The sequence below is a fragment of the Barbus barbus genome (assembly GCF_936440315.1).
Source record: "Barbus barbus genome assembly, chromosome: 9".
NCBI classification, from domain to species: Eukaryota; Metazoa; Chordata; class Actinopteri; order Cypriniformes; family Cyprinidae; genus Barbus; species Barbus barbus.
This window is the reverse complement of record NC_136737.1, coordinates 32,771,083-32,788,926: the sequence shown is the minus strand read 5'-3', so window position 1 is coordinate 32,788,926 and position 17,844 is coordinate 32,771,083. Positions and strand designations below refer to the sequence as shown.

The 17,844-nt window shown below is 37.9% G+C and overlaps 2 protein-coding genes across 2 annotated transcripts; one reads left to right on the top strand and one right to left on the bottom strand.

Moving 5' to 3' along the window:
* Positions 1 to 5,895: 5,895 nt before the first annotated feature.
* Positions 5,896 to 9,935, bottom strand: LOC306874808 (uncharacterized protein). Its single transcript, XM_079425072.1, has 3 exons — positions 9,890 to 9,935; positions 9,263 to 9,415; positions 5,896 to 7,797 (listed from the first exon to the last, which is right to left on the bottom strand). The coding sequence occupies exons 2-3, from the start codon at positions 9,315 to 9,317 to the stop codon at positions 6,326 to 6,328; spliced, it is 1,527 nt and encodes a 508-aa protein (XP_079281198.1). The 5' UTR covers positions 9,318 to 9,415; positions 9,890 to 9,935; the 3' UTR covers positions 5,896 to 6,325.
* Positions 9,936 to 11,544: 1,609 nt separating this feature from the next.
* LOC306874538 (uncharacterized protein) lies at positions 11,545 to 17,317 on the top strand. The gene is made up of 3 exons (XM_079424665.1): positions 11,545 to 11,605; positions 11,688 to 11,819; positions 15,104 to 17,317. Exons 2-3 carry the CDS (start codon positions 11,738 to 11,740, stop codon positions 16,666 to 16,668), a joined length of 1,647 nt encoding a protein of 548 aa, XP_079280791.1. The 5' UTR covers positions 11,545 to 11,605; positions 11,688 to 11,737; the 3' UTR covers positions 16,669 to 17,317.
* The last annotated feature ends 527 nt before the right edge of the window (positions 17,318 to 17,844 follow it).

The window sequence follows — 17,844 nt, the reverse complement described above, 5'->3', positions numbered from 1 at the left end:
GAGTACATTGTAACATGATGAATGCTACGAGTCTAAGTATGTTTACAACATGTTTATTATTAATAGCCTACTCTGTTCAAAAATAGATTTTAATAGCGTGCTAAACAATAATAATTTGTTTCTCAAAAATAAAATGTCTTTTTTTTACGATAATACAAAGCATGAATGAGTCTATGACTACAAAACCTATATATATATATATATATATATATATATATAGATGCTCCTGATATAAACATGCTCACAAATGTTTTTTCTCTTTTTTTGGTTGTTTGTATTTTATTGAATCAGACAGCTGCACCACAGATGAATCCTGCTGACTTTCAGTCTCTTCCAACTGTTTTCCTCGCTGCAGCAACATCAGAAGTTCAGAATCTGTTGCAGGAACGAGTCAAAGTCTGTTCACATCTCTGTGGTTAGATCAGTGCACAATAATGTGTCTTTGACCTTCATTATGTATGTTTTGATTATACTGTGTTGTAAATAAAATACAAATCATTTTAAAAACCCATTTTTTCAGTCTCCTCACACTCTCTCTCTTACCTGCCTCAGTCACAGTCACACTGATGGGCCATTAGCAGCTTTAGGGGAGGGCCCTTTGTCTCTCAGGTGAGAATCACTTACTATTCAAGACTATTACCACTCCCTCGCATATTGTCTTTCAATCACAAAACATGTCTTTAAAAATTTAAATCAATATATTGTTTTCTGTGAATGAGTAAGCAGAATGATTCTCACATAATTGTGAAGTAAAAATTCTAGCCTACAAGATTCGGTTCTCAAAAGTCTTGTAAACAATTGTTCTGTATGTGTTTTATGGTCTTATTTCAGTGACTTCAAAATTTTAGTTTTTCACTAACCATGCATAAACGTTGTTTTCTCAAAAACACAATCATGTACATAAATGCTGCTAACATATTAGTGTAGCCCTGTTTTTGCTGTTTATAGTGTTATTAGACTTTAGCCATTTATATTTTTATAAGCAACTGAAAAAAGCACAAATGTCAGGGCATGTTGAAAGTTCTCCAGGCCCCCAAAACACCCTCAGGGCCCAGAGGGTTAAAGAACTCTGTAATGTCATCATCAGAAAAGGCTTCGTCTATGCCTGTGACATATAGACAACTAGGTCCATGCACATTAAACTGATTGCAAAGATCCATTTTGCAGTAAACGCGATCTTAGTGTACTTCAGCTTTGGGGTGGAGTCTATTTTACACACTGTACCCACCTCCTGGCTGGCTCGCCACAACTGTAACCCCACGGTGGTAGTTCTGCTTAAAGGCAGGCTAAGAATCTATAGTAGGAGTTATCTAAATCTAGATTCGGTGAGGAGGTTGGTTATGTACTAATCATACGGTCAAAAGACTTATAGATTCCACTCCAAAGGAAGCACAGGACAATAGATTAGGGTTTGAATGTAGCTCTTATTCAGATTATTTTCCTTATTTTCTTATTCAAAATTCAATATTTAGTTCAGTTCCCACAGCATTAGTACCATTGATGTTAACTGCTGCAGTCTACATTCCCAGAGTTAAGATTACGACCAAAACACCACTACATAGAACATTACCCACAACTTATTAAGGCATTTGGTCCACTGTGTGATGTCTGGACTTTGAGGGCAAGCACACATTTTTCAAAAAGGTTATCCGTGATGCTCAGAACTACAGGAATGTAGCCCTTACACTTGCTGTGAAACACCAGAAAGCAGTCAGCTATCATTTGGACTCGATCTCATTTTTCAAACCTTCAGTCGAGATGGAGAAGGTCACTACAGTCTCGGTATCATCATTCCCTGATAACGTCCAGATGGTACTCCGTCAGAAAATCCACAAGCCAGCAGCAGTTTTTGTAGCATCATCCATATGTCTAGATGGAGTTACATACAAGGCAGATATGGTAGTCTCTGCTGGATCCTGCTCAGGTCTCCCTGACTTTAGGCAGATCACACAGATTGTTGCAGTTCATACAGAAATCATGTTTGTGTGCAGAGTAATGAGTGCATGGTACCATGAGCATCTTAGATCGTATGAAGTTTGCTACTCTGATATAACCCCGCCCCTGTGTGTGGTTCCGCTGTCAGAGCTTAACGATGTTTTCCCCCTTTCAGCTTACAGAATAGGTGGGAAACTAATGGTGACTCTCAAACGTTATATTCTGTGCTGAACAAGCTCTCTCTTTCTCACCAGATGGCGGAGCAACAGAGAATGCTTGTGAGAGTTATCTTCACTGAAGCAGACATAAGGAAGGTGGAACTGACGACAAAACCTGATACAGTTCTTCAAATAAACTATGACTTCAGCTTACAGTTTAAAGATCCCAACTTCGACAACGAACTGTGCAATCTAACAGAGATATCAGAGCTGACTGTACGACCTACCCTTAAAATCATTCCAGTGCTTTCTCTTGTGGAGGTGCCCGTCCCACGGCCAACATCAAGTGAAGAACTAAGCGACAAACCCAGCCAGGCAGACACGGACATCCTCTCCAACTCCTCTGAGGAAAGACAACGTCAGTGGCCAGAGGTATTTGATATGCATATACCGAAATTCTCTGTCGATGTGGAATATAGACTGCGTCAAGCAAACCTGCTCCATCTCAGGGATGGAACACACCTCAATCCGTCAAAGGAGCTTAAACACGTCATCCTCGAGAGGCTGGCCGAGACCATATATGCCTTGAAAGCATATCCAACAAATGCAGAATTTGAAGCTGTTGCCTCAGCACTGGTGTGAGCACACCCATGTCTCAAAGAACAGGGATCAGTGTCCGGCTGGTGCGGTTGGAAAAACAGCTTGAAATTCAAGATGGGGAATTACCGAACAAAAATGCGTCAGCGGGGTCACTGTGATGTCACAGTGAACGGCGGTAAACATGGAAAGCACTCTCCTTGTGGAGACCCACCTAACAAGAGAATCAAGAAGCCAAAGAGATGAGAAGTCAATTACTTACCAGATTATCCAGATGGACAGGATGACTCCAGCCTTGAAGATGCTCGACAGCTCATGGTTGACGAAATGAAAAAGAAAACCCCAAATGGAGCACTCATCAAGCAGAAGATGGATCTGACATTCGCTTTTCGAAGGAATGAAGTTGTGAAGGACAAGCCTGCCATCACCCAGATATGTCAACGTTGGCCAGCTCTCTTTACTGAACACCAGGTAGGCCTATAGATTTGTCTCATATGCTGTATTCTACGGAGCCCCTCTGCTGTCAATACTTCGCAGTACTCATCAAAATTGTATTAAAGAGTAATACATGCAGACTGGGTTGTTGCATAAAAAGATCACATCATGGTGTCAACTCATTTGAACATGAACATGTTTTGTTTTTACATGTTTCAGGTGTGTCTGGAGTTCAGCAGGGTGGTTGGTAAGAGCCTGAGACAGGATTTCTATGAGGCCCTTGACCATCACAGTCCCAGGCTCATAGAAATCTTCAAGGCAAAGAGGGGCCTCACAGGGCAGGTCTTGGCTGACCTGATGCGACAAACAAAGGTTAGTTGATTTTCAACTCTATATTTACGTCTTAGAAAACAGTCTGATACTTGATTGAGCTTGAAAGAACACACGTGTAAATAAATGTACTGGTAATGTGAGCTATCCTGTTGGTAGATGCTTTCTTCTCTTTAAATGAACTTATTGGCACTTTGTCTTATTCACCGTATCCCCAAGAGTTAGATAAATCCATACATACCCTTCTCATGTCCGTGCGTGTTGTAACGCTGTCTGACAGCTCCAGCGTAGCAGCCCATCACAGAACATGCAGGTGACTGGTTCCAACAATCCTACTGCTCCGAATTGTAACAAAAGTGACAAAATAACGCCAACATGTTCCTATTTACATGTTGTGATTTGTATAGTCACAGCGTGTACCAAAAACAAGGTAACATGAGAGACAGCCATCTTATAACCGTAAACATACCGGGAACTATATTCTCAGAAAGGCTTGCTGCAAAGCAAATCACTCCGCCCAAGTAGCAGAAGTAGCAGAGCTTCGCCTTCTGAGAATAAAGTTCCCGGTTAGGAGAGAAGGACAGCCTAAAAAAGTTACATGGGGGATAGAGAAAGCATGGGGGGTTGGGAGGAGGGGAGATAGAGGGAGGAGGAGGGGAAACTATGGCCTCTAGATGGGTATCTACTGTTTTATTTTTCACCCTTATTCTGTCTCACACATGCTTTTTTATTTTATCCAGAGAAATATTTTTTGTTAATGATCGAGTTCCCAATTGCCAAGGTGTAGGAGTGGGGTAGAGGGGGGGGGGGGGGGGGTAGAGGTGGAGGGGAGAGTATGGGCTCTCCATACAGTTATCTGCTCTCTGTTATTTTTTATTTTTTTCTCCCGTTCTCTCTTCTTTCATTCTCACACACTTTTTCCATGGACACATTTGTTATTTGTAAATGTTAAGCTGCCAGTGTTTTGCAGGGCTGAGTTTTATCTTGCCAGTTTGTCAACCAAATGTAAAAGAGTAAATGTTAAAGGGATACTCCACTTTTATTGGAAATAGGCTCATTTTACAACTCCCCCAGAGTTAAACTGTTGAGTTTTACTCTTTTCGAATCCATTCAGCCGAACTCCAGGTCTGGCGGTACCACTTTTAGCATAGCTTAGCATAGATCATTGAATCGGACAAGACCATTAGCATCTCTCTCAAAATGACCAAAGAGTTTCGATATTTTTCCTATTTAAAACTTGACTCTTCTGTAGTTACATCGTGTATTAAGACCGACGGAAAATGAAAAGTTGCGATTTTCTAGGCTGATATGGCTAGGAACTGTACTCTCATTCCTGCGTAATAATCAAGAAACTTTGCTGCCGTACCATGGGTCCAGCAGGCGTAATGATATGACGCAGCGCCTGAAAATAGTCAACCCTATAGTCTACCGAGCTGGGGACTATTTTCAGGCGCTGCGTCATATCATTACGATTATCATTAAGATGCCAGTGTTCAGCAGGGCTGAGTTTTATCTTGCCGGTTTGTCAACCAAATGTAAAAGAGTAAATGTTAAGCGTTTAAGTATAAATGTTAAGATAACAGTGTTCAGCAGGGCTGAGTTTTGCAGTTTGTCAACCAAATTTGAAGAGGTGCAGTACAATATTGTAATGATTGGCAATTTGGCAGTAAAGAGGAAGAGCTTTTTTTTTCTTTTCATGCCATCACTGAGGAAACTACACACTAGAAGCCTATTAGGCCATGGCTTTGTTTCTTTTCTTGCTAAAAAAAATAAGACATGTTCAATAAAAATAAAATTGGATCAGTGTAATGTAGCAGTTGTATGTATGTATTTTACATGGCTCTATTGATTGAAAGAGATTTTGAGTTTCAGGAACAAAAAGTTAAGTTGGGTCAGTTAGAATATACAATTTAGTTGAATTGGTTATGGAGTAATGCTTACTTAACAAGCTGAGTTAAATAAATGGGTGGGGAATGATTGTTTAAACTTCAGTTACTGTAACTCGGTTATAAGTACATTCAACTTAAATGTTCTATTCCATTCCATTAGGGGCTTAAGTACATTGAACGTAGTTCACTTCACTTATTCAACTAATGCTTCATTACTTAATTTTTTTTTACCTTGCTTTTTTAAGTAGATTCTACTTATCCGGGTTTACAGTGAAGGTTTATTTCCTTTATCGATAAAATCAACTTATGTCAGAGACAGAGTCTAGGATAAGGAATATTAATCGTAGCTGGAGATTTTAATCGAAGGTTAGAATTATAATCCCCGATTTGACTGCTTAAATTTAAATTTAAGTGGTGCAACACAACTCGATTTAAAATAAAACCCAGACCAACAAATCCTTGATTTGCTCTAAACTTTGCTTAATTTAATCCTTGTTGGTGCAACCCACCCTAACTGATATACATTTAAAAACAGAGAAAGACCAGTGAATCAGAATCAGAAAGAGCTTTATTGCCAAGTGTGTTTACACACACAAGCAATTTGTCTTGGTGTTAGGAGCTTCCAGTACAGAAGTACAAACACAGTGCAGACATGCATCAACTTAAGGTAATAAAACACTAATATTAGAGAAAATAGACGATAGTAATACAATTCTACAGAAAAAGGAAAAATGTCCATTGACAGAACTGTGAATGTGCATATGTGCTATTTACAGGAGAAGGTTTGATGAGTTATTTACAGATGTGCATTACTGTTGTTCAGGTGGGATATGGCCTGGGGGAAAAACTGTTATGAATAATGATAATAAAATGAGTAGAACAATAAAACGATAAAAAAAAAAAACATTCATCTGAAATAATCAACAGTCTGTTCATTACTTGTTCTAATAATGTTTGATTAATCAATTATCAATATAACTACTACTCTGTAATTACTCTAATTTCAGACATGTGTTTTTTTTTATGACTGGTTAGAGTAGAAAAATGAGTGAAACTCTTCCCACACGAGTGGCAGTGATACGGCTTCTCTCCAGTGTGGATCCTCTCATGTATTCTCAGATAATCTGAGCGTTTGAAGCTCTTGTCACAGTGTGAACACATGTACGGTGTTTCTCTCGAGTGAACTGTCCTGTGCACTTTCAGAGCACCATCTGTGAAAAAAGCCTTCCCACACTCAGAGCAAACATGATCCTTCACACCGCTGTGTCTTTTCTGGTGTAGTTTTAAACTACCCATCTGACTAAAACTCTTTCCACACAAAGAGCACACATAAGGCTTCTCCTTTGTATGAACTTTCAGGTGATCCTTCAGGAAATCTGCCCTAAAAAACTTTTTATCGCATTGATCACAGCTATATAGCCTTTCTCTAGCATGACTAAGAAGATGTACTTTAAAAACGCACGATTTTCTGAAACTCTTGCCACATTGATCACATGTGTGTGGCTTTTCTCCAGTGTGGACTTTCATGTGTTCTTTCAGGCCTCCTTTTTGTATATAACTCTTCCCACATTGAGTACACTTGTGCGGTTTCTCTCCGGTGTGGATTGTCATGTGTTCGTTGAGGCTTGTTTTATGTATGAAACTCTTCCCGCACTGATCACATGCATATGGCTTCTCTCCAGAGTGGATTTTCATGTGTTCTTTAAGGTTTCCTTTATGTGAGAAACTCTTCCCGCACTGATCACATGTGAACAGCCTCTCCCCAGTGTGGACTTTCATGTGTACTTTAAGGTTTCTTTTTTGTGCGAAAATCTTCCCACATTGATCACATGTGTGTGGCTTCTCTCCAGTGTGGATCCTCATGTGATCATTAAAAGGCACTTTTTGTATGAAACACTTCCCACACTGATCACATGCAAATGGTTTCTCTCCAGTGTGGATTTTCTGGTGTATGCTAAGGTTTCCTTTATGTGCGAAGCTCTTCCCGCACTGATCACATCTGTATGGCTTTTCTCCAGTGTGGATTTTCATGTGTACTTTAAGATTTCCTTTTTGAGCAAAGCTCTTCCCGCACTGATCACATCTGTGTGGCTTTTCTCCAGTGTGGATCCTCATGTGTTTGTCAAGGTTTCCTTTGAATGGGAAACTCTTCCCACATCGATCACATGTGTGTGGCTTCTCTGCTGTGTGAATTATCATGTGTTCAATAAGGTTTCCTTTTATTGTGAAAATCTTCTCGCACTCATCACATGCATATGGATTCCCTCCACGATGAAATATTCTGTCAAGGTCAAGATTTTGCTTGCTTGAGAAACTCTTTCCACAGTGAGAGCAAGTGAAATGTTTATTGTCGTTTATCAACGAGGAGCTCCAGGATATCTCTTCAGTTTTGACCTGATGTTTCTCCCCTGCTTCAATGAGTTCTTCAATCTCGCTGTTCTCTTCTATCAGGTCTAAAATGAAAGTAAAAAAAAAAAAAAAAAAGTTTCAAATGTTTCAAAAATTAGATTTTGAGCAAATCACTAAAGCATTACTAAAATAAATTAATGAAATTAAATGAAAAATCAAAGGGAGAAATGTGAAAGGAAAACGACGTGAATCCTGACATAATAGTAGAGATATAAACATTCTGATGTGTTCGTTTGAATTATTCAATTATTTTTAAACTACAGATTGCACAAATAGATCATTTTTGTAATGAGAACTATATGTCATTAATTACATTTTATGTCAGGGATGTAACATGTTAAAAATTTTAGCAATATAAATAAATATAAAATGGTTCAGATAATTTTTGGTAAGAAAATTGAGTTCTAGGCTCCATTTTGGCTCCAATTCATGAAAAGTTACCTGGATGTTATTTGCTTTAAAGCTGCAGTTTTGTTGTTGTTGTTTAATGAATAAAAATCAATCAATCAATCAATCATTGACCTAGAACTTTAAAAAAATATATATCCAAGTATTTTTGTCTTGTTTTCTAGTATAGCTAAAAAATCTTGAATCAGGATACATTTATTTGACAAGTAAAATGACTTAAGACATAATGTCTTGTTTCCAGAAAGAAAAAAAAAATCTACATTTTGTTAGTTTATGCATAAAACAAGAAGAAATATCTGGCAATTGGGCAAGAAATATAATCTTAATTTAAAGACTAAACAAGATTAAAAATGTTTACCCCATTGGCAGATACATTTTGCTTGTTTTAAGCAAAAACTAACACAATTTGGATAATTGTTTTCAGGAAACAAGACATTGTGTCTTAAGTCATATTACTTGTCAAGTAAATGCATCCTGATTCAAGATTTATTAGATAATTATACTAGAAAACAAGACAAAAATTCATTTTTATTTATTTATTTATTTTTGCAGTGTACAGCCTTACTGTGAATCAGGCACAGGTCCACTACGACACAGGTACAAGCAAAAAATGCTTTTCATACTTAGATTTTTTGTCTTGATTCCAGCCCAAATATCTAAACATTCTTAAATCAAGAAGGATTTTCTAGACAAGTCAAAATAATTGTCTTAGTCAAAATTAAGTGAGTTTTTGCTTGAAACAAGGGGGTAAGAATGGGGTTGTTTTCTGTTTGACATAAGATTATTTTTCTTATCCCATTGGCAGATTATTGTGCTTGTTTCAAGCAAAAACTCACTTAATTTTGACAATTTTTTTCTGAAAACAAGACAATTCTTTTAACTTGTCTAGAAAATCCTTCTTGATTTAAGAATGTTTAGATATTTTGGCTGGAAACAAGACAAAAATCTAAGTACGGAAAGCATTTTTTGCAGTGTAAGGAGACGGTTTTGAACACTGATTGTTTATGTACTTGCTGGATAATTGATTTTTGGTCATTTTTAACCATTTTCTTTGCAGCTAAGTATTATAACCTTATTTAAGAGTTAGGAACAAACACTGACCTATTTGTTGTTCAATATCTTCCTGTTTTATTCCGCAGGGCTCTGGATCATTCATATTTTCAATTTTTCAATCTTCTTCACTTTTAGGCTAATGGGAACATGCCAGCATTTACTGGCAAACCGCTTTGAAAACGCTGAACTGTCTGTGAATAGCTGTGAAAATAAATCAATTATCAATTCAATGCTTTCATCATCAAATTGAGCGTTACAATCAAGCAAGCATCTTCATGTCAAAATAGATCATGCTAAAAATGCATTAACCCACAGGCAAAAAACAGACTGAATTTGTTTGAAACTAATCAAGTTAGACTCCCATTAATTCCCCTCACAGATCGTACTCTGACTTTTGATAAAGTGACATTCAAAACCATTATTGCTCCAAATAATCTAAACGAGTAAATACACGAACATAAAAACACAGCTCTTCAATGTATTTAGCATTAGTTCCTCACATTGTTGTTGTCTGCTAGGCTGAATGTTTATTTCAGTCAGCAGACGCCAGAAAAGATGCACAAATAGCACTAAAGCAAATGAAAACGATACAGAATGAGTCAGTAAAATGCTGCTTTAACAAACTGTTTTTATTATTGTACAGTTACATGAAGCAGCGTGCACTGACTGTCTTACCTCAGGAGACCCAGCACTGACTGAGGACACTGGTGGTCTTCTTCTCAGGTGTTTTAGGTCGGATCGGACACATATGAGTCCTGTAGCGCCACCTATGGACGACTGGACCATTGACACTCGAGTGTGACACGTGCTGTTGTTTTATCCTGATTTATATGGGCCAGTCCTTTTATTGCTCAACACATTATTGTGACACGTTTCATATGTGATTTCAGTCACGTTCACGTAGTGAGAAATATTAAACTTTTCAATTATTGCTTAGTTTTTTGTTTTGTTTTGGATAGTGGTTTTATTCTAGCCAATATAATCTACATGAAACAAAGACTATGCTAATATTGCAAAGAACCAGTTAAATAAGTACAGATGCATTGCAACATGAAACACAGATGGTTCAGTTTTTATTAAACCTTTTTTCAACAGATCGTAAAGTAGATCATATAGTAAATCTGCTAAATCTCATGTCACTAGCAAATTTGTGATTGACAGCGATAATAACTGTATATCTGGAATATCATGGCTATGAACAAGGAACATGGATGCAATAGTTTAACCAAAACAGGGCTGTTTTAATTTTTTACAAAAATAATATTAATGACCAAATACTTACTGCATTTAAATGTAAGTTTCTTTTTTGCTGGAAACTCTTCCCACATTGATCACATGTGAAAGGAATGTTAAGTTGAGGTTCTTTGTATGGGACACTGTTTTGAGTCTTTATTTCAGATAAATAAATAAATACATAATTTAAGTTGTTCAGGACAGTTCCAGGACAGTTCAACCCAAATATTAGAGTGTGTGCAGCGCATTTAACAGAGGACTGTTTCCTGAACCTGGAAGAGTAACCTACAATGCTGGCTTACTCAAATTAAAAAATAAATATTCTTGTCCTGACATGAGGTTTCTCCACTCTCCTTATTCTCTTCCATAAGGTCTAAAATTAAAGTAAAAGCATTTAATTTCCAGTATTCCAGTACACTACATGAATCATCAATATGTAACCATCATCATCTGATCAGTTTGTCTTCTCACAACTTTTGTTTTAACAGATGTGCTTCAGAATCACACAGTTACAGCAGCCAGAGAAACATTAACGTGAAGAAGTCAAGGGTCAAGAGCCCAACTAAAGCAAGTGCTTACCTCCATAACGGTGACTTCAAACTTTATTATTTTCATTAGGCTTCCTGGAGGCTAGGTGAGGGCTGCCTGTGCAGGACCAGTGCTAAGGGGACAATGTTTTGCCAATGACCAAATTCTCAGGGGCCCTGCGCTGGCAGCCCGTAAAGGGCCAGTGCAGGCTTGTTTGCAGGAGCACCAAGTCATTTTCCCTCCTAAATATTATTTCCCTCTTCTCACCAAGTAGGGATAACTGCAGGCTTGAGCAATGGGCGTGGCGAAAGGTTAGGGTGTGTACCAAAAGGTAGGGGCGTGGAGAAAGGTCTTAATGATTGGTCGACAAAGCTGTCTGTCAGGGTGTGGGGGTAGGGTTAGGGGTATTTTGTTGTAATGATTCACCTTTCGGAACGCCTCATTTCAGCACGCCCATTGCTCCAGGCTGCAGCTACCCCCGTCTCCTTCTCACCGCTTCAGTCTCCAGTCCAGCGGGTGGCACTAAAACACACACATTTGCATTACAAACACCATTAAACCTCAGAGGAAGAAGTTTAGGTTCACCAGGCTCTCTGTTGTTTTGTCCTGATGCTGCCTTCATACAAACTGGTAGAAATGTTGTTTCTGTAAATAGACAAATACAGTTTTTGGATCAGGTCAGTAAATAGCTGTAATATTCTCATCCTCACAGTCGTGGTTTTGAAGCGAGCAGGAATATCTGCAGGAGTATCATCTGTGAAGATGGTGTTTGTTAAAGAAGAGAGTGAGGAGGAGGACATCAGTGAACCAGAACCCCGGAGAATAAAACAGGAGGAGCAAGGAGGTTGATGTTTATTCTTCATTCATCTTTATTGAGTTTGTGGTACATTAAGCTACGCAGGGTGTCTGCAGTCCCTTAATGTAAACATAAGACTTTAACTTTAAAAAGTTTTAAATCCATGTTTCAGAGTTCTTATGGAAACCGAGAAGATTTCATTATTAGACTTTATTTTCACTTTTCGCAATCGTTAAACTGTGTTGAAGTCTAAGCGTGTGAGACTCATTTTTTACATTAATAGGAGCCAAAATTGAAGTAAAGTGGCCATAGGACTGTGGTTATTTTTTTCAGCCATGTGAATGTCTCAGGAGAGCATTGTTTGCTTGTTCTGTAAGATATACTTGACCGCATTGTCCCAACATGGAATTAACCTTGTTTATTCTAATGCCTGATCTGTGATCAGTGACTTCTCTTGTGTTAATGTACAAGTTCAGTCAGATTAGATTTTTATCAAAATAGTTTCATTTGTGTGTGTGTGTGTGTGTGTGTGTGTGACAGTAAATCAAGCCAGTGACCAAACTTAACATTGTTTCTCCCAATAACATAATATAATCTGTTATTTCAATTGTGATAATATATAGAAAGTGATGAAAGAGCGCTCCCTGGCCAAAAATCTGATGAAGACATATATTTCAGTGGTTATTAATTGAATATGCCCAAAAACAAGAAAAATCAATTAAAAGATACAGATATACTGCGATCAAATATATTTCACTCTGGAGTTTAGGAGAAAAATAAAGTCTGTTAAAATACATTAAGATTGATTATTTCCTTCTGTTTCTACAGGTATTATTAAAATTCATTAAGAGTTGACATGAAATTTTGAATAAATTCTTCTTCAGGATGACCATGACTCCGTCCGTGTCAGCTTTCACTGGGTTTCACTGTAGAACAGTGGTTCCCAACATCTTTTGACTCATGGCCCACACAACCAAACACGTGTTTCTGCTGCCCCGTACATTTAAATTCCACATGAAATCAAAATGGACTTTTATTTACTTTTCTAGCGCACATTGCTAGTCTTGATGTGAACAGCTAATCCGTGCAAATTAATCTGCTAAAAAAAGGGGTTGTCTTGGTAACCTTTAATCAAAATCTGAACATTTCCTTCTGCTCTGGAATGGCGTTCTGTCTCTGATGACGTCAGTTTGACGGCTTGGGCAGAACATCCTTAAACACACCCCTCCGACCGTTAGGTTGCTATGAGTGAGAGACAGAGAGGAGGAGCGCTAAAATAAAACCCCTGCCCTCTATTCAATATTCAGTTTCTGCTGGAAATACATTACTACTCTGAAATAAAGTCTGCAGCAACTTCTGGTTCACGCAGACTTTAAATACACCTTGTGTAGGGCAGGTAAAAATCACATTTTCACCAATTGTGAGAGGTTTTCCAGGCTTTTTCGCTGAGCTTTGCAACACGATAAGATGCCTCCACTCTTACACTGTGTCTTAACCAGACGCAACAAGATTCCAGCGGCTAGTAATTTGGCTGTCCACGCCAGACTAGGGATGCACTATCTGATACTCAGTATCGGTATCGGCTCTGATGCTGGCATTTTCTGCCAGATCGGGTATGGGTCAGACGAGACAAATGCAAATTTGATATTGTGCGTATACTATTTTTTTTCTAAAATATGATATAGTTTTATAGGAGGACGTTTCATAGACTTGGCAAATTCATTTTTCATACATTTTTAAGTATAGACATCTGTTGTGGGTGTTCTTGGTAGTTTTTATGAGGCTTTTTTAAATAGTGTACATCGTATCGACCGAAATTAAGAAATATATAGTGATATAAATTTAGTCCATTCTGCCTCTCATTCTGAAACGGAAAACCCAGAGTTGACCTTATTTCAGTGATAACCTACTCAAGAGTTTTCACTTAACCTCCTTTCTGAAATATGCCTCTGATTTATTCTCACATCATGTTAGTTATACACAGTGGAGCTATATAGATTATGTTTGGCAGCTGTTACAGAAACACTTTTACAATAAATATTCTGATTTGACCTTGAAAGTAGAAAACTTCTATATTTGAGCACCGTTTATGATAATATATTATGACAATATATTTATGGCTAATACTTGGTTACAATGACACTAGTTCTTATTTCTGCCTGGAAGTCAATTGGGAGTTAATGATATTTTAAATAGAAAAAGGAGACACAAACTTGTACATATTCAATTGCATTTGCTTCCATTTATTTATGATCAGTGCTCAACATATAAACGTTTACTCCAAATATACACGCATTATGTATTCACGTTTACCTCATATTTCTTTAAATAGAATAGAACCATAATTTCTTAATGACTCGCAGAAAGATGATTCTCTACCAATCAGTCAATATTGCGTGATCATAATTCCCACATTATTGTGGCGGTAAACTTCTGCATTCTGTCTCATAATACACTTAAACATCAGTTTGTTATATACAGTATCTGCATTAGGTAACAGTAGAGTGAGTTTTGAGAGAAAACATTGTTTATTAATCTCATCTCTCAGGGCTCTAGACTGTGACCAAAATTTGTTTGTTTGTTTTTTTGAGAATGTGCGAGTTATAATTTAATTTGTTGCTCCAAAGTGTCTGCTTCATATAGAGTTCATATAGAGTACATAAACAGTATGCTTATAAATGTGGTCCTCACACATTTGAGCTCTGTCGGTTGCTGTCGATACGCGCCTGAGAGAGGTTAACACACCTGTTGTATATTATTGGCTTCAATACATGCTATAACTGATAATAAAACATGACAGCCCCCTACGGGTAATGTACTCGATGTGCCAGAGAACTTTACGGGCCGCGTCTTGCCCCGGCAGGTCATGGGTTCCCTTTCCCTTTGATGCATATTTTTAATGGCCACATCTGTAATACTTCCTATGTAAAGATGTTAGCCAGTCACAGCAGCTGGCATTTGAACTTCACTGAAGTCTCACAGCAGACATGCCCCTTCAAACAGAGCATCCATATCAGAGGCTAAAATCATCTTTTATTTCTATGTAAAAACTGTATCGGTGCAGGAAAGATTATAAAATAATAATAATAATAAATGCAGGTCATGACCCCTTTAAGTCATGTGCATGTGTATTACATGTTCAGCCTATAGATGTGTAGTGTTTCTTTACAAAGAGACATCACCAATTACTGGCCTGGCAACATAATGCAGCGTTTTAGTTGTTTTCATGGATCTGTGTGAACAGGGACAGTTTTGACAACATTTTCATCTGTACACAAACGCTTTCTATTATTTTCCAAATGTCCCTGTTGATTCTCATTCATTCATTTTAGGCCCAGTGAAAGTGAAAGAAGAAAGACAAGATCTGAATGTGCTGGATGAGAAACATCAGTGTCAGAAAGATCATGATATCAATGGAGAAAAATCAGCGAGTTGCAGCATTCAAATGACAGAAGTCCAAAGTCCTTTCAGCTGCTCTCAGTGTGGAAGCACTTTCACGCGTAAAATAAACCTCAAGAAGCACATGGTAATTCATACTGGGGAAAAGCCTTTCAGCTGTTGTCAGTGCGGTAACACTTTCACGTCTAATCAAAACCTTAAGAATCACATGTTAATTCATGCTGGAATAAAGCCTTTTACCTGCTCTCAGTGTGGAAAGAGTTTTACACAGAAAAGGCAACTTAAGGATCATCTGGCAACTCACTCTTCAGAAAAGCCCTTCAGCTGCTCTCAGTGTGGAAGCACTTTCACACGTAAATCAAACCTCAAGAAGCACATGGTAATTCATACTGGAATAAAGTCTTTTACCTGCTCTCAGTGTGGAAAGAGTTTTGCACAGAAAGGACACCTTAAGGATCATTTAGTAACTCACTCTGCAGAAAAGCCCTTCTCCTGCTCTCAGTGTGGAAAGTCTTTCACACGCAAGGGATACCTTAAGACTCACATGTTAATTCATGCTGGAATAAAGCCTTTCACCTGCTCTCAATGTGGAAAGCATTTTACACAGAAAAGGCAACTTAAGGATCATTTGATAATCCACACTTCAGAAAAGCCTTTCAGCTGCCTTCAATGCAGGAAGTCGTTCACACGTAACTCAAACCTCAAGAAACACATGTTAATTCATACTGAAATAAAGCCTTTTACCTGCTCTCAGTGTGGACAGAGTTTTACACAGAAAAGGCAACTTAAGGATCATTTAGTAACTCACTCTTCAGAAAAGCCTTTCAGCTGCTCCCAGTGTGGAAGCACTTTCACGCGTAAATCAAACCTCAAGAAGCACATGGTAATTCATACTGGAATAAAGCCTTTTACCTGCTGTCAGTGCGGAAGGAGTTTTGCACAGAAAGGACACCTTAAGGATCATTTAGTAACTCACTCTGCAGAAAAGCCCTTCTCCTGCTCTCAGTGTGGAAAGTCTTTCACACGTAAAAGAGACCTTGAGACTCACATGTTAATTCATGCTGGAATAAAGCCTTTTACCTGCTCTCAGTGTGGAAAGAGTTTTACACAGAAAAGGCAACTTAAGGATCATTTAGTAACTCACTCTGCAGAAAAGCCTTTTGTCTGCTCTCAGTGTGCAAAGTCTTTCACACGTAAAAGAGACCTTGAGACTCACATGGTAATTCATACTGGAATAAAGCCTTTTACCTGCTGTCAGTGCGGAAGGAGTTTTGCACAGAAAGGACACCTTAAGGATCATTTAGTAACTCACTCTTCAGAAAAGCCTTTCAGCTGCTCCCAGTGTGGAAGCACTTTCACGCGTAAATCAAACCTCAAGAAGCACATGGTAATTCATGCTGGAATAAAGCCTTTTACCTGCTCTCAGTGTGGAAAGAGTTTTGTATGTAAAAGTATCCTGAAGAAGCACATGTTAAGTCATGCTGAGTTTAACCTGTAAATCAGGATTTAATCATCACATGAGAATTCACACTGAAGAGATGCCTTACTAGATAATTCATAAAAAACTAAACATTCAAAGACTGACATCTGTCCTATTTGTGAAAGGAAACAGGACAGATGTGAGTCTAAGGGTTGACTTTTTTTTTTTTTTAAAGCATGAAAAACTTGTTCGCTGTAGGGATGGATATTGTTAGGCTTGTAAAGGTATTACTGCTCAGGTATTACTGATCTGCTGATCCATCTGGTATTTTAACAGTATTCTTATTGGTTTTTGATATTTAAAAACAAAAACTAAACAGACATTTTGAAATTTCCCAATCCCTTTGGCCCAGTTCTCAGGATGCGAACTTTTGTTCTCAAAACTATAAAACTATGAAATATGTTCAGCTCTTGGAGTTTCTTGTTCGCTCCAGATTTGAATTGCTTATTAGTTTAAGCAAACTGCTGGTGGTTTTGGCATGTGCGAAAAAGTATAGTCTTCAGTTTGTACAATAACTACAAGAGCATTGCTTTCTGATTCTCAGACAAGTTATATATAAATCAGTTTTATCCATTCATGAAAGAAATGTGTAAAATAGTCAAGCAAATGTGAATTTTCTGTTTACTTGTAACACACTGTTACACAAATAAATGTACTGTATGTATTCAAATGTGCATATTCTATCTCTGTGTATTATAATATTGACTTTTCCCTGTGAAGTTTTACCTACCATTGAAATCAACCAGCGAACGCACCCGTTTGGCCTGGTCAACTTTGTCCCAGAAATGAACACATCAATTGCTGAAAATCTTTTATTTGCAGCCATGTAGGTGATTTTAATTCTATTTATTTGTGCAAAAAACATGCAAAAAATTAATCAACCATAGCAAATAACAAACTGGGTGCTCAAAACCAACATCGCCTTCTTGAATGAGAACAAGAAGAACACAAAACAAATGTGTGAAATCAGGGGCAGCGAGAATAGGCAAACTAGTCACTAGTTACACATTCGAAATACATCAGTCCAAATAAAAGCATTCTCTGGACTTGACAAGCTAGTATATACTACAGTAAAGCTGAGTATATACTACAGTATACTACAGAGAAGTTTCGGCAGAAATGCTCACAGACCAAGTAGAAGAATAGATCACCAGGTCATCCAGGTACGCATTACAATTGTGTACTCCTGGCAAT

Excerpts from the sequence above, each read along its gene's own strand:
- LOC306874808 (XM_079425072.1), bottom strand. The coding sequence starts at position 9,317 with ATGAATGATCCAGAGCCCTGCGGAATAAAACAGGAAGATATTGAACAA. Across the intron at positions 7,798-9,262 it reads AGATATTGAACAACAAATAG|ACCTGATAGAAGAGAACAGC; the intron begins GTCAGTGTTTGT and ends CTTTCATTTTAG.
- LOC306874538 (XM_079424665.1), top strand. The coding sequence starts at position 11,738 with ATGGTGTTTGTTAAAGAAGAGAGTGAGGAGGAGGACATCAGTGAACCA. Across the intron at positions 11,820-15,103 it reads AAAACAGGAGGAGCAAGGAG|GCCCAGTGAAAGTGAAAGAA; the intron begins GTTGATGTTTAT and ends CATTCATTTTAG.